The sequence below is a fragment of the Mirounga leonina genome, unplaced genomic scaffold, assembly GCF_011800145.1.
Source record: "Mirounga leonina isolate KUSES-001 unplaced genomic scaffold, KU_Mleo_1.0 Mir_93, whole genome shotgun sequence".
Classification (NCBI taxonomy): Eukaryota; Metazoa; Chordata; class Mammalia; order Carnivora; family Phocidae; genus Mirounga; species Mirounga leonina.
The window spans coordinates 38553923-38565937 of record NW_023270854.1 but is presented as its reverse complement, the minus strand read 5'-3'; the positions used below and the strand labels follow the sequence as shown (position 1 = coordinate 38565937).

General features: G+C 33.7%; 1 protein-coding gene across 1 annotated transcript in view; it reads right to left on the bottom strand.

The window, feature by feature from the left end:
• CCDC178 (coiled-coil domain containing 178) overlaps window positions 1-12015 on the bottom strand; it is a 375512-nt gene that overhangs the window by 249670 nt on the left and 113827 nt on the right. Inside the window, exons 13-15 of the mRNA XM_034996280.1 lie at window positions 9071-9133; window positions 7508-7669; window positions 5816-5929 (exon numbers count right to left, since the gene is read on the bottom strand). Coding sequence (XP_034852171.1) covers window positions 5816-5929; window positions 7508-7669; window positions 9071-9133 — 339 coding nt within the window. The remainder of the gene's footprint in view (window positions 1-5815; window positions 5930-7507; window positions 7670-9070; window positions 9134-12015) is intronic.

Here is a 12015-nt window from a genome sequence, read left to right as displayed (position 1 = left end):
CTGTCTTCCCCTCCACATGCCCCCATACAAGCACACCTTAAAGGCATGTCCTTTCAAAATATAAACATGTGGATGGGGCACCTGGGTGGCTCAGTTGGTTAAGCGTCTGCCTTCAGCTCAGATCATGATCTCAGAGTCCTGAGATCGAGTCCCACATCGGGTTCCCTGCTCAGTGGAGATGTCTGCTTCTCCCTCTACCCCCTCCCTGCTCATGATCTCTCTCTCACTCTCAAATAAATAAAATCTTAAAAAAATATATAAACATTTGGTTACTGGTTTTCAAACATGTACATTGAAGGTGGGCAAGGATATACATTGTCCTGATCTTTCAAACAAAATAAATTAATATTTAATACCAGTACACTTTCCCAAGGCTGACCTATGCAATTCCAAACTGAAGATTTTATTTTGCATCTAGTTTTTGCATGATCCTTTCATGACTGTTGATGTTTATATGACTGAATGATTTACTGATTGGGTGACTGACTTACTGAATGCTGTTCCCCACATTTGGCATTGCTTCTAATTAGTGCTACTCTTCCAAATGATTTTAGATATCAACTGCTCCCCTTGCTCCTATTTTCTCCCACTTCCCCCCATATGCTCTCTGATTCTTTCTCTACTCTTACAGATTTCAAGTAGAAAGGCTAATCTTTTATATTTATTTTCCTATAAAAATCTGCTATTTGTCCACGACTTTCAACACTGGGTACTGTATTTGGATTTTCATACCCTCCCTTTGTTTCTTTCTTTTTCTGAAAGTTCTAGAATTCGTCTACTGATAAATGAGGGTTTTTTGGTTTGCTTGTTTTTAATACCTGAATGTAGTTGAAAGATGGCTGACTAGGATTCTTCAGTGTGACCAATAGGATACTATATTATTACTGGGAGAAAAGTCAGTCCCCCCAAAAAGTGTGAAGAGGTACAAGTATGGAATAAAGTAAGTAGGTAGGAGTCAAAGAGATGGGCAACTCTGGGTACAGCATGCTATCACCGAACTTGAATTTTTTAAGTCAGATTCCATAATTCATGCCTTAATCTTGAATGAAGATTCTCACAGCAAAGTCAAAAGACATCAGAAGCAATGGTATCAACAACTTAGACCAGACCAGTCAATTCAGCAGTTCTAAAGGTGGTGTCAAAACATCTACACTAAACAAAAGAAAGAGACAGTGTGCTTCCTGCAGACAGCAATGAAAAGCAAAAAATGGTATTTTGCCACTCTAGTAGGTACCATCAGTGAGGCTTTGGTAAATGTTAACAGCATAACCCCTTCCATGGCATCAAAAATATCAGAAACATCATTATGGTAAGCTGAGTCTAGAGAGAAGTCGTTAGATGTTGTATGTCAATCAGGAGTACAAATCTGCACATCTGCAGTGAGCAAAAGACTGGGGAACCCCCCAATAGCCATTTGTAAGTCTTTTGATAAATGCTGAAGGGCCACCACAGCAAATGGGAATAGAGGCAGATTTATTTATTTAAGATTTATTTATAATTTGACCATTCTTTGGCTTATTTTTTCTCTAGCCCTGGGGGACACAGGCATCAGTAATTTGGAGGCTTTCCAACCTAAGGGTACTTTCATGTCCAGACCTGGAAGAATCTAAAAATCTGAATTGCAGTTAATTAATGTTTTAGTATACAACATTTTTCATCATTTCCTTATCCCCCAAACTTTCAAGTCACATATTTAAAAAATATTATGTAATAAAGATTATATTCAGATTCTAAATTATTAATTTCAAATTATATTTTTAATTTTATTTAAGATTTTTTAAAGATTTTAGATTAAGAATTTAAGATTTTAAGATTTTTATTTAAGATTTAATTTTTAAATTATCTAAACATAATAAGTTTAGAATCTATGCCTAAGATTTAAATTGGGGTTAGAAATAGTAAAAATTCAGTAATGGCCCATGTTTAACTTGGCCCATGTTTATTTTGGCCCATGATTGAAATGCTTATGCACAGTAAAAGATAAAATTATTTGTCTTAAAAATTATTTGTCTTAGAACTTAAGTTCTTAGAAGACAGAAATAGGGTCTATAGTATGGCTTGTACACCTATCAGCATAAAAGTACTTAATAAATGCTATTAATGATATTTGACATTACAACAGTTTGGTGTTCAACAGCATGGCGCATGAGGCATTTCTTCATCTGTGTATTGCCCATCTCACTAGCTTCATCTCTTTTCACTTTTTTTTTAAAGATTTTATTTATTTATTTGACAGAGAGAGACACAGCGAGAGAGAGAACACAAACAGGGGGAGTGGGAGAGGGAGAAGGGAGCCCAATGCGGGGCTCGATCCCAGCACCCGGGATCACGATCTGAGCCGAAGGCAGACGCTTAACGACCGAGCCACCCAGGCGCCCCTCTTTTCACTCTTAAAATAGGTGCCCTGCTCTCTGGTCATACCAAACTACCTGCAATTCCACACACAGCACTATTTCATGATACCTTTGCTTTGCAAACAGCACCTGTTTCTAAAATGCCCTTACTTCATTTCTTCATCAATTTAAAAATTATATAATGATAATGATGATGCTGATGATGATAAGTACCTTCAGTGACAATAATTTTTTAAGGCTTTTTGTATATCATCTCTATTCTCCACAACATCATGGCAATGTAAGTATTTAACCTTCATTTACTCCATTAGTAATTCTCATTTTTAGATATAACCTCCTCTGAAAAACCTACCCCAATTCCCTCAGTTCAGTCAGGTGTCCTCCTCCATGACACTCTTCTACCTCATTATACTGCTGTCATGGCTTTGCTCACAGTGTATTAATGCTCTGTGTCCTTGTCTGCTCCCCAACAAGATAATGTGCTTCTTGAGTGAACAAAGTTCTCCTTTTACTTCCCCAATTCCAGCAAATTCTAACAATGTTTAATATATCTCAAGTGCTTAATAGTAATTGAAAAGACAAACTTATTTGAAGGACAAATAAAAGAAAATTAACCCTTCTTTTCTAGCCCTTCAACTCCTAGTACCTTCTACAATACTGAGCACACACACAAAGAAAGTGTTCAGCCATATTCTTCATTGAAATTTGTTATATTTATTAGACATACCACCTTTGGCAATTTTTAGTTAATATTTTTTGAAACTAGTATTCAGATGTGGACATGAGTAACCAGGTGGTTTTCCACTGCCATGTTCAACACATATGTTTTACCTTTGTGACATGTGTTAACAGTAATTTGTTATCAATAACAGTAGTATGCTGAGTAGTAGGAGCTTGTCTGAATGTTTTTGTTCCTGATTTTAATGGAAATAATTTTAATGTTTTTGCCATTAAGTATAACGTTTGCTGGAAAGTACTGGTAGACACATTATCAAGGTAAGGATGTTTTCATTCTATTTCTAGATAGTTAAAAGTGTTTTTGAAAATCATTAGTGCCTATAGTGTTTTATTAAATATTTTAGGTTAATTGTCTTTCATTTCTGTAAATGTACTGAATTATATTAGTACAGCTGATCCTTGAACAACACAGGTTGGAACCCGTGCAGTTCCTCCTACAGGCAGATTTTTAACAGCACACCACTGTAAATGTATTTTTTCTTCCTTTTGATTTTTCTAATAACATTTTCTTTTGTCTAGCTTCTTTTAATATAAGGATATAGTATATAATATCTATAGCATATAAAATATTTGTTAATCAACTATTTGCAATCAGTAAAGCTTCCAGTAAACAGTAGGCTATTAGTAGTTAAGTTTTGGGGGAGTCAAAAGTTACACGTAGATTTTCGACTACATGAAGGCTGGTACTGCCTAAACCCTGCATTGTTCCAGTGTCAGCTGTACATTTGTTTATGTTGACTCATCTTCACATTCTTCAAAGGAATCTTACTTTGCATAATACATGCTTTTTAATCACATTTTAAAAACTCAATTCACTGATATATTTAAGAGTTTGTCATCTGTGTTCATAAGTGAGGTCACCTAAAGATTTCTTTTTCAAGCTAGTATTTTTCAGTTACAATTTCAGAATTATATTATTACAGAATAAATTTAGAAGCTTTCCATACTTTCTTATGGTCTGTATCTGGTCTTTGTAAGGAGGCCTATAAAGTATCTGGGCTTGTTTTTCTTTTTTTTTTTTAATTAATTTTTTTTCTTTTAGGGAGAGAGAGAGAACGCACACATGCAAGCTGGGAGAGAGGGGCAGAAGGAGAGGGAGAAAGAGAATCTCAAGTAGGCTCCATGCCCAGCATGGAGCCCAATGTGGGGCTCAATCTCATGACCCTGAGGTCATGACCTGAGCTGAAATCAAGAATTGGAGGCTTAACTGACCAAACCACCCAGGCACCCCTGTGCTTGTTCTTGTGGTTAGTGGTATAGACAAATTACATTTATTCTATAATTTTTATTCTACTCTTGTTGTGATTTTCCCTCTTTACCCAGTTTTCATTATTTGTATTTTAATAAATAGTATAATAATTTGTATATAAATTGTGTACTTCATCTAAATTTTAAAACAAAGTTCTATGCAAAATAGCATTCTTTCTTCCACTACTATATATAATTATGTCTCTTTTAATTTTTCCCATGGCTGTTTTTATATTCTTTTTGTCCTTATAGATATGCTAAATACTTTACATTTTTCTTACCAAAATGATTTGTTGGTAACACTAACGTATTACCTTGGCCTGTTCCATAAATTTTGCTGTATAGTTTATCATCAATAATTTATAAATAATTTGTGCTTCTACATATTCCTTAACACAGAACAAATAATGAAAAAATGTAATTTAAAAAATATTTCCAGTAATGTTTTCTTTTTGCTCTATTTTTTTGTTACTGAGTTCTGATTTTGCTCCATTGTATTCAACAAAAGTAACCTGTATGATCTGACCAGAATAACATAATGGTTAAGAGCACAGACTCTAATGTCAGTGCCAGATTTAGTGAATCTCAACTCCACCATTAATGAGCTGTGTGAAACTGAACAAGTTAATTCAAAAACAAGGCATTAGATTCTTCAACTGTAGAATGGGGATAAAAATAGCACAATCTTCACAGAGTTATTATGAAGTTGAAATGAGTTAATATGTCTGAGCACTTAAAATAATGCCTGGTATACAGAGAACATGCAAAATATCAGTATCTGTTGTTGTTATTAGTATTACTATTTTCCTTGATAATTTTTAATCTTTTGTGGCCTAGTACAAACTTTAAAAAAAATGATATTATTACACCTCTATTTCATAGCCAACATGCTGTCCACCAACAAATCCAATTGGTGCGACCTTTAAAGTATATCCAGAGGATACCAAGTTAAAGACAATGGACTATCTCCACCCCCCATATCCAGTGATTCTCTAAAGACAAAATATTAGAGAAAAAGATTCTCAGGGAGCAAGTATTTCTAATTTGGAAAAAGCCCTGAAGCCCTTTGATATATGACCATTTGTTCATGCTGCCTATACACCAGCTTGAGGGTAAAACTGAGATGTCAGATATTAACAGATGTTTCAGTCTGTGTATTGGTCTCATCTGTATAAACATGGTACTATTTTTAGTACAATACAAATCCCCACCTCTACTTTGTAGGACAGGTTAACAGGAGAATTCACTAGTACAATGGGAAAAACACCGCAAGAGAAAAAAATGAAGATACGGAGACTGTGTGTGTGTGCATGTGTGTGCGTGTGTGTATGTGTGTGTGTGTATGTGTATAGAAACTACTTAGTGCAACCAATTAGAAATGAGAGGCATCAACCTAAAATAAATTTGCTTGAATAGTTTTCATTGACATAAAGAAGTTGTAAATTCATAATTATTTTTTATGTTAAATTTCTTACCTCAGTTTCTGTTATTGCCTCACGGGTTTTCTTCCCCCTTCTTCGTAATTTTTGCTTAGTTCTTTCCACATTTCTTTTAACATCGTCTCTCCTCTCAGTTATATCATTTAATATCTAGAAGACATTCAGAAATTAAGATGTGCAGCATTTGCAATCCAATTATTCTGGTTTAGACCAAATAGTTCTCAAGTGACTATTTTAATAATAACAGTATATATTTTGGTATAAAGGAAAAGGACCAACAAACATGAATTACAAAAACATACTATGATATCCACATCCCAATATTCCATTTGAATTATTGGAGAAAACCAAAATCTAACCAATTTTAGCTAAGTAACAAAAACTAAGAAACTCACATAGAAATCATCAGTTTTCACCATGATACTTAAAATATCTTAACCAAAATTAAAATTCCAGATACAAATTGTCAGCAATCATTACCAAAAGTACATAAAAACTTATTGTTTTCAAGAGTTTGTGTTAAATTGATAGTTCTTATAACTTATAAACTATTAAAATATAATAAAAACAAAAATGATTACTGAACTAAAAGATGAGATAAAACAATGGCTATTATAAAATAAGGGGGAATAAAAGTCATTAATCTTTTTAGGAATTCATTATACTCAGATGATTATACTGAGGCTTTTGAAGCAATTAATAAATTTCCATCACTAATGTAAGGAGGATCCATTATTAAAATCATTTATCTCACTAGGTGTTAGTACTGGTTATATATTCATTACATGAGCTCTAGGATAAGCAATTAAGAGCCCTGAGTATAGTAGTATACTCAGAATTTGTTGTTGCCGTGTTTTACGGCCTTGTGCAAGTTGCTTCATGCATTTAGGCCCAAGTTTTCTTAAGGCTATGATCCAGATAAACTCTGTCTTGTCTACTTCATAGGGAGACTTTGGAGATCAAAATAAACTCTCAAAATGGGAACATCTTATAAATCATAAAGTTTTTTAAATTAAAAAAACACTGAAAATTATTAAAGACTAAGAATATAAAATTACATCATCATTTACAAAGAAAAAAAGATCCTGTTGCCAAACTGGCCCAAATGAATATATGTATGTCCTCCCTGCATCTAAGGACAAGAATATATAACTCTTACCACACCCTCCACTTTTCCAAAAGACTAATGACATGATGCATACATATTTTTCTACTAAATTTTTCTTTGGGAAGGGCTAGCAATATCAGTTACTGCCATAAACTTGTTGTTTTGAAAATATTTTATCGACGTTTGCTTTATTTTTCATCCTAGGTGTCTTAACTTCTTCTACATACATCAAATATTTGCCATAAAAATGCCAAGATGCATTATATTTTATATTTGAGCAAACACAGCCTTAGCATTTTATTAACAAGCAGTGAAGACTTTGAATTAAATTTAACATAGTGGGCAATCACATCAGATAAATCACTACTCATTTATTTGAAAACTGCTTTTCCTAAGTACACTCTAATATAGAGTATGGGGTTCCAGGTAATAGCATTAGTAGTCTTGCTATATAGTTTCACTAGAGATCAGTCGTGTGGCCATAATATATGTATTTTGTTCATGCTTTTATGTCTTACTATGTGAAATCATCATATTCCAAGTAATAATGTAAAATCACATACATGATTTGACTTAAATATTCCTGGAAATTAGCTTCTGGATTAATTACAAATACTTACATCAGAATGTTCTTTGTGCATAGTTCTGATTCTTATAGCGTCTTCTTCTAGTTCAAGCAGAGACGCCTCTAGTTCGGCCAGTGCCAGGGCACACATTGCTTTCTTTTCCAAAAGTTCCCGCCTCTCAAGTATCTGTTCTTCTTGAATGGTATACAGTCTTTTCTGCCAGCAAAGATTTTAAATAATTCACTCAGTTATTAATTACCTAAACATAGGTATTAAGGAGTGCACTTGTAAGGGTGATGTATGGAATTGCTGAATCATTATATTGTACACCTGAAACTAATATTTCACTGTATGTTAACTAACTGGAATTAAAAACTTAAAAAAAAAAACAACATTTATTGAGTCTCAATCCTGAGCCAGGAAGTAATGTTTATTGTTATTTGAAAATTAAAAATAAATTATGCCACCATAAAAAGCAACAGGTATGAATATAGCATACTTATACAATGCATAGTTATTATTAGAAAAAATGAGAGAAAAATTTAATACAGACAATAAAAATGAAACATTCTTTTTTTAAATTTTCTTATTAACATATAATGTGTTATTTGTTTCAGGGGTACAGGTCTGTGATTCATCACTCTTACACAATTCACAGCACTTACCATAGTACATACCCTACCCAATGCCCATCACCCAGAAAATGAAACATTTTTAAGTAAGTATTGGAAGATAATAGGGTTAAAAAGCACACTAACAACAAATATTGAAATATATGCAATTCCTGTAATCTAAGATCCAATAAAACCAATGAACAAGAAGTTAATGACAAAATATTAAGCGGAAAGGGCTAGAAGAATATGGGATTATTGAACATCTATACTCATAGAAAAATAAATCAGAAAATTTGGCATTTTCAGCATATAGAACTAAAGAAACACTGCTTTTATATATTTGAAAATGCCAAATTTCCAACCAGAAGAAATCACAATTTGTGTTTATTTAAAAGAAGACCAGAGGTCCAGATAATCTCAAAAAAGTGTATAAAATAACACTGTTTTGGACTGTTTTGCCTCTTGATTTTATTTTTATAATTTTAAATATTTATGTATTTCTGAAAGGGAGGCATTCTAGAAACATGCCAAGGATGAAAACATCCAACCCTGGTTCCAAAGGATATGCAGGTGGTAGATAGAGATAAAAAGAATTAAAATTGATTTTGCTAGCTATAATAATTTAATCTCAAAATCTTTATATAGAAATATCATATTTTTCTTTCAGTGTTAAAGAAATTCCATTGAAAGGCACTAAAAGTAAAGAAAACAGCATCATCACAAAGCAAACTGAGACACTTAGGAATAAGATCTCACTGCCCTTTTACTAGACTGGCAGAAATCCCCATTAAGCCACAAAATGAGATATGTGTCTGGGAGGTCAGTTTCTTTATGCGTGATCAGATACTGCTGGTTGTACAGAGGGCAACTGTCATCAGCTGAGGAGAGGAAACTGCTGGCTTGCAAACCAAGGAGTGAAAAGATGCCTCATTACAGGCAGATTTAAAATGCTAAGTAAAATGCAAATTAAAGGAATAAAATATTGAAACCAAATTAGGATTACCTGAATCATCATTCCGTTAGCCACTTCACCTCGTGTGAGTTTTTTCAAGAATTCTTCTCTACCCTATAAATTACCAAATTTTTAGAAAAGGAGGTTTTATTTATAGAATATCAGAAAACATTATTAAGGACAATTGCTAACACAAGATACATTTTACTTATAATAAAGAGTAAAATATTCATTAAAAATTGAGTATTATAAAAAAACAAAAACCAACCAACCAACCAACCAAACTCTTGATGTTATTTGAAGCAAAGTTAGTAAGTGATACAACCCCAAGAAAAAGAATACAGAATTTCAGTTCAGTTCAGTTTGTACTTTATAACCCTGAACTAAAATACTAAAGTAACCAATAACCAGTCTTCAACTCCTCTTTTTAAAAACTATCATTTTGTTTTTAATATTACTTTACAGAAGGCACACATTCAATTTTGAAAACAAGATAGACATAATTCAAGTTTGAAGTTTGTAAAATGTGATCAGGTTCTCCATTTGACTAGAAAAAATTTTTTTTTCTTTAAAAAAAAATTATTCCTTGAAAGTTAGTGGGCAAAAAATATGTGGATAGATTTAAACTCTCCATAGTTATACTTGACATTACCACACAATCAGAGATACTGCCTTTTAATTATGCAATATGAATTATGTAGCTGCTAAAAACAATATCAGGGTTAAATGGAAACATAATACTGTAGACAACATGAGACAGAGTGTGGTCTACTTAGTAAAATACCAACTGAACTATTATTGAAAATGTTCAAGAAGAGAGGCTGGAGAATGACAGAGTTATATGGTAGTTGTAAAAACATTTCCTAAATAAATAATTTGTTGAATAAATGCATTAACAAATAACAAACAAACTGCTTTTGGTTCCTAGGTTGGGTAATTAAACTGTAAAAGTTTTAGGTTCTTTCAAACTCAAAAATGTGTCTTTAAAAAATCTCTTCATATAATGAGAAACCCAAGATCCATTAAAATATCACAGTCACACATATTCTTACTTATAAACAGCATGTTAAGGATGGAGAGTGAAACCAGGCCTACAAGATGTTTTCCTGAGACTTGGGTAAACAGGTGAAGTGGTAGGAAATGCAGAGATAAGTGCCTGAATCAGAACTGGAAGAAGACTGCCACTTTTACCAATATGGCTTACAACCCAGCTTGTGCCAGACTTTTCGGTTCTCATTGCCAGTTCATTGTAGAGGGAATGAAAGCCCACAATAATGGCCATTTCACAACTATTACAACAATGGATTCAACCAAGAATTACCAATAGATGCTAAATTGAAGTGCATTTTTTTTTTTTTTGGAAACAAAGACAATTGCATGTTCTTAAAATGTTGCTCAATTGAGTACTTATTAATTACAGCAGGAAAATGAATACATCTGTTGGTCATAACTTTACCCAGATGATCAAACTTACTTTCACTAGTACTGAGACAAACTTATACCATGTACTTTGTGATATTTCGCTGACACAATATTATAACTATGTAATATTCCTGCCAAAAGTGTTTAACCTGAATCTAATCATGAGCAAACAAAAAATAAATCCATAGTGAGAGATGTTCCGCAAAGTAACAGGCCTAGACTCTTCAACAAATGTCAGTGTAATGAAAGACAATTTTTTTTTTTAATGTAGGAGACTCTAAGATGAAAGGAGACTCAAAAGTTATGAGATAAATGCAATGCATGGTGCTACGTTACATACAGAAATCAACTGAATTAGAGAAATTCGCATGTGAACTACGTATTTGTGCCAGTTATCTAATTATTGCCTCTTAATTCTAAATCCACTCTTTTAACTCTAATTTGAGATACTGGAGCTGTATATGTAAACAGTTTTCTTTTGCCAGCTGGAGTTAAGTTAGGCTTTGTCAATAGAGGGCAGTGGAGGGGCTTACAAGGCTGCAGCAAGGCACTTCACATCCTTGTTCTGATTCCAGTTATTTTCTTCTTTCTGCAGAACTGCTGCCAGCTGGTATGCGGAAAACCAATGGTGCTTACCCTCCAGCCAAGTTCTCTACCCAGAAACTCCATTCAAACTCCATTTAACCTCCATCAAATTCTCTGGCATCTGGCAAGCGGCTGCTTATGGTCATCCACTGAGACACAGCCACACTCTTTCCAGTAAGACCTTATTCTGCTTTGGGGGAAGGCAGCCTCTTCCATACTTATTACTTCTTTGGGCACTTTCTTCATCCATAAAGGCTGTGGCTGCCCCCTATACTTGGCTATTTTTATATTCTTTAGAGCAGAGGTCAACAAGCTTTCTCTGTAAAAAGTTAGTAAAAAATTTTGGCTTTGGGGACATAAGGTCTCTGTAACAACTAGTTAATTCCAGTTTTGGAGAATAAAATATATCAAAAGATCACTTTGAAGAGATCGAAAGAAGCCAAAGAAAAGGGGGAGCATTCTCTGATGCTGGGAAGAGCCCACACTAAAATGGTCACCTTTGACCTGCTGCCTGGCTTTAGCAGCCAAAAACCAGAAGGTGGCAGCAAAGAGCTATTCTACTGGAAGAGACTCCTATGCTAGGACAAAGAACTGAAGAGCAATGTAAGGATGCTATGTGTCCAGAAAAGCACTTTTAAAGAGAAAAGAGAAGTAAATACTAAATATAAATAGATATAAGCTCAGAATCAAGGAAGTAGCATCAGTCTGCTTTCCAGTGATGGAGGGGAGCTAAGACAAAAGTTGGAGAATTCAAATAATTATAAAAGGTCTGAGACCAGGACAGAAATAAATAGACTTTAAAATTTAGAGCTATAGTCAGAAAGAAAAATTTAGTATTTCTGCAAATAACTGAGTTGGACTGAATCAGTGGGACAGAGCAGCTCTGGCTCTACATTGTGAGAGTACTGTTTAGTGGCCAGGATCCTAACAAAAAGTCCAGGTAGCAGCCCAAACTGATTCTTTCTAAAAATAAACACAAAGGTACTATT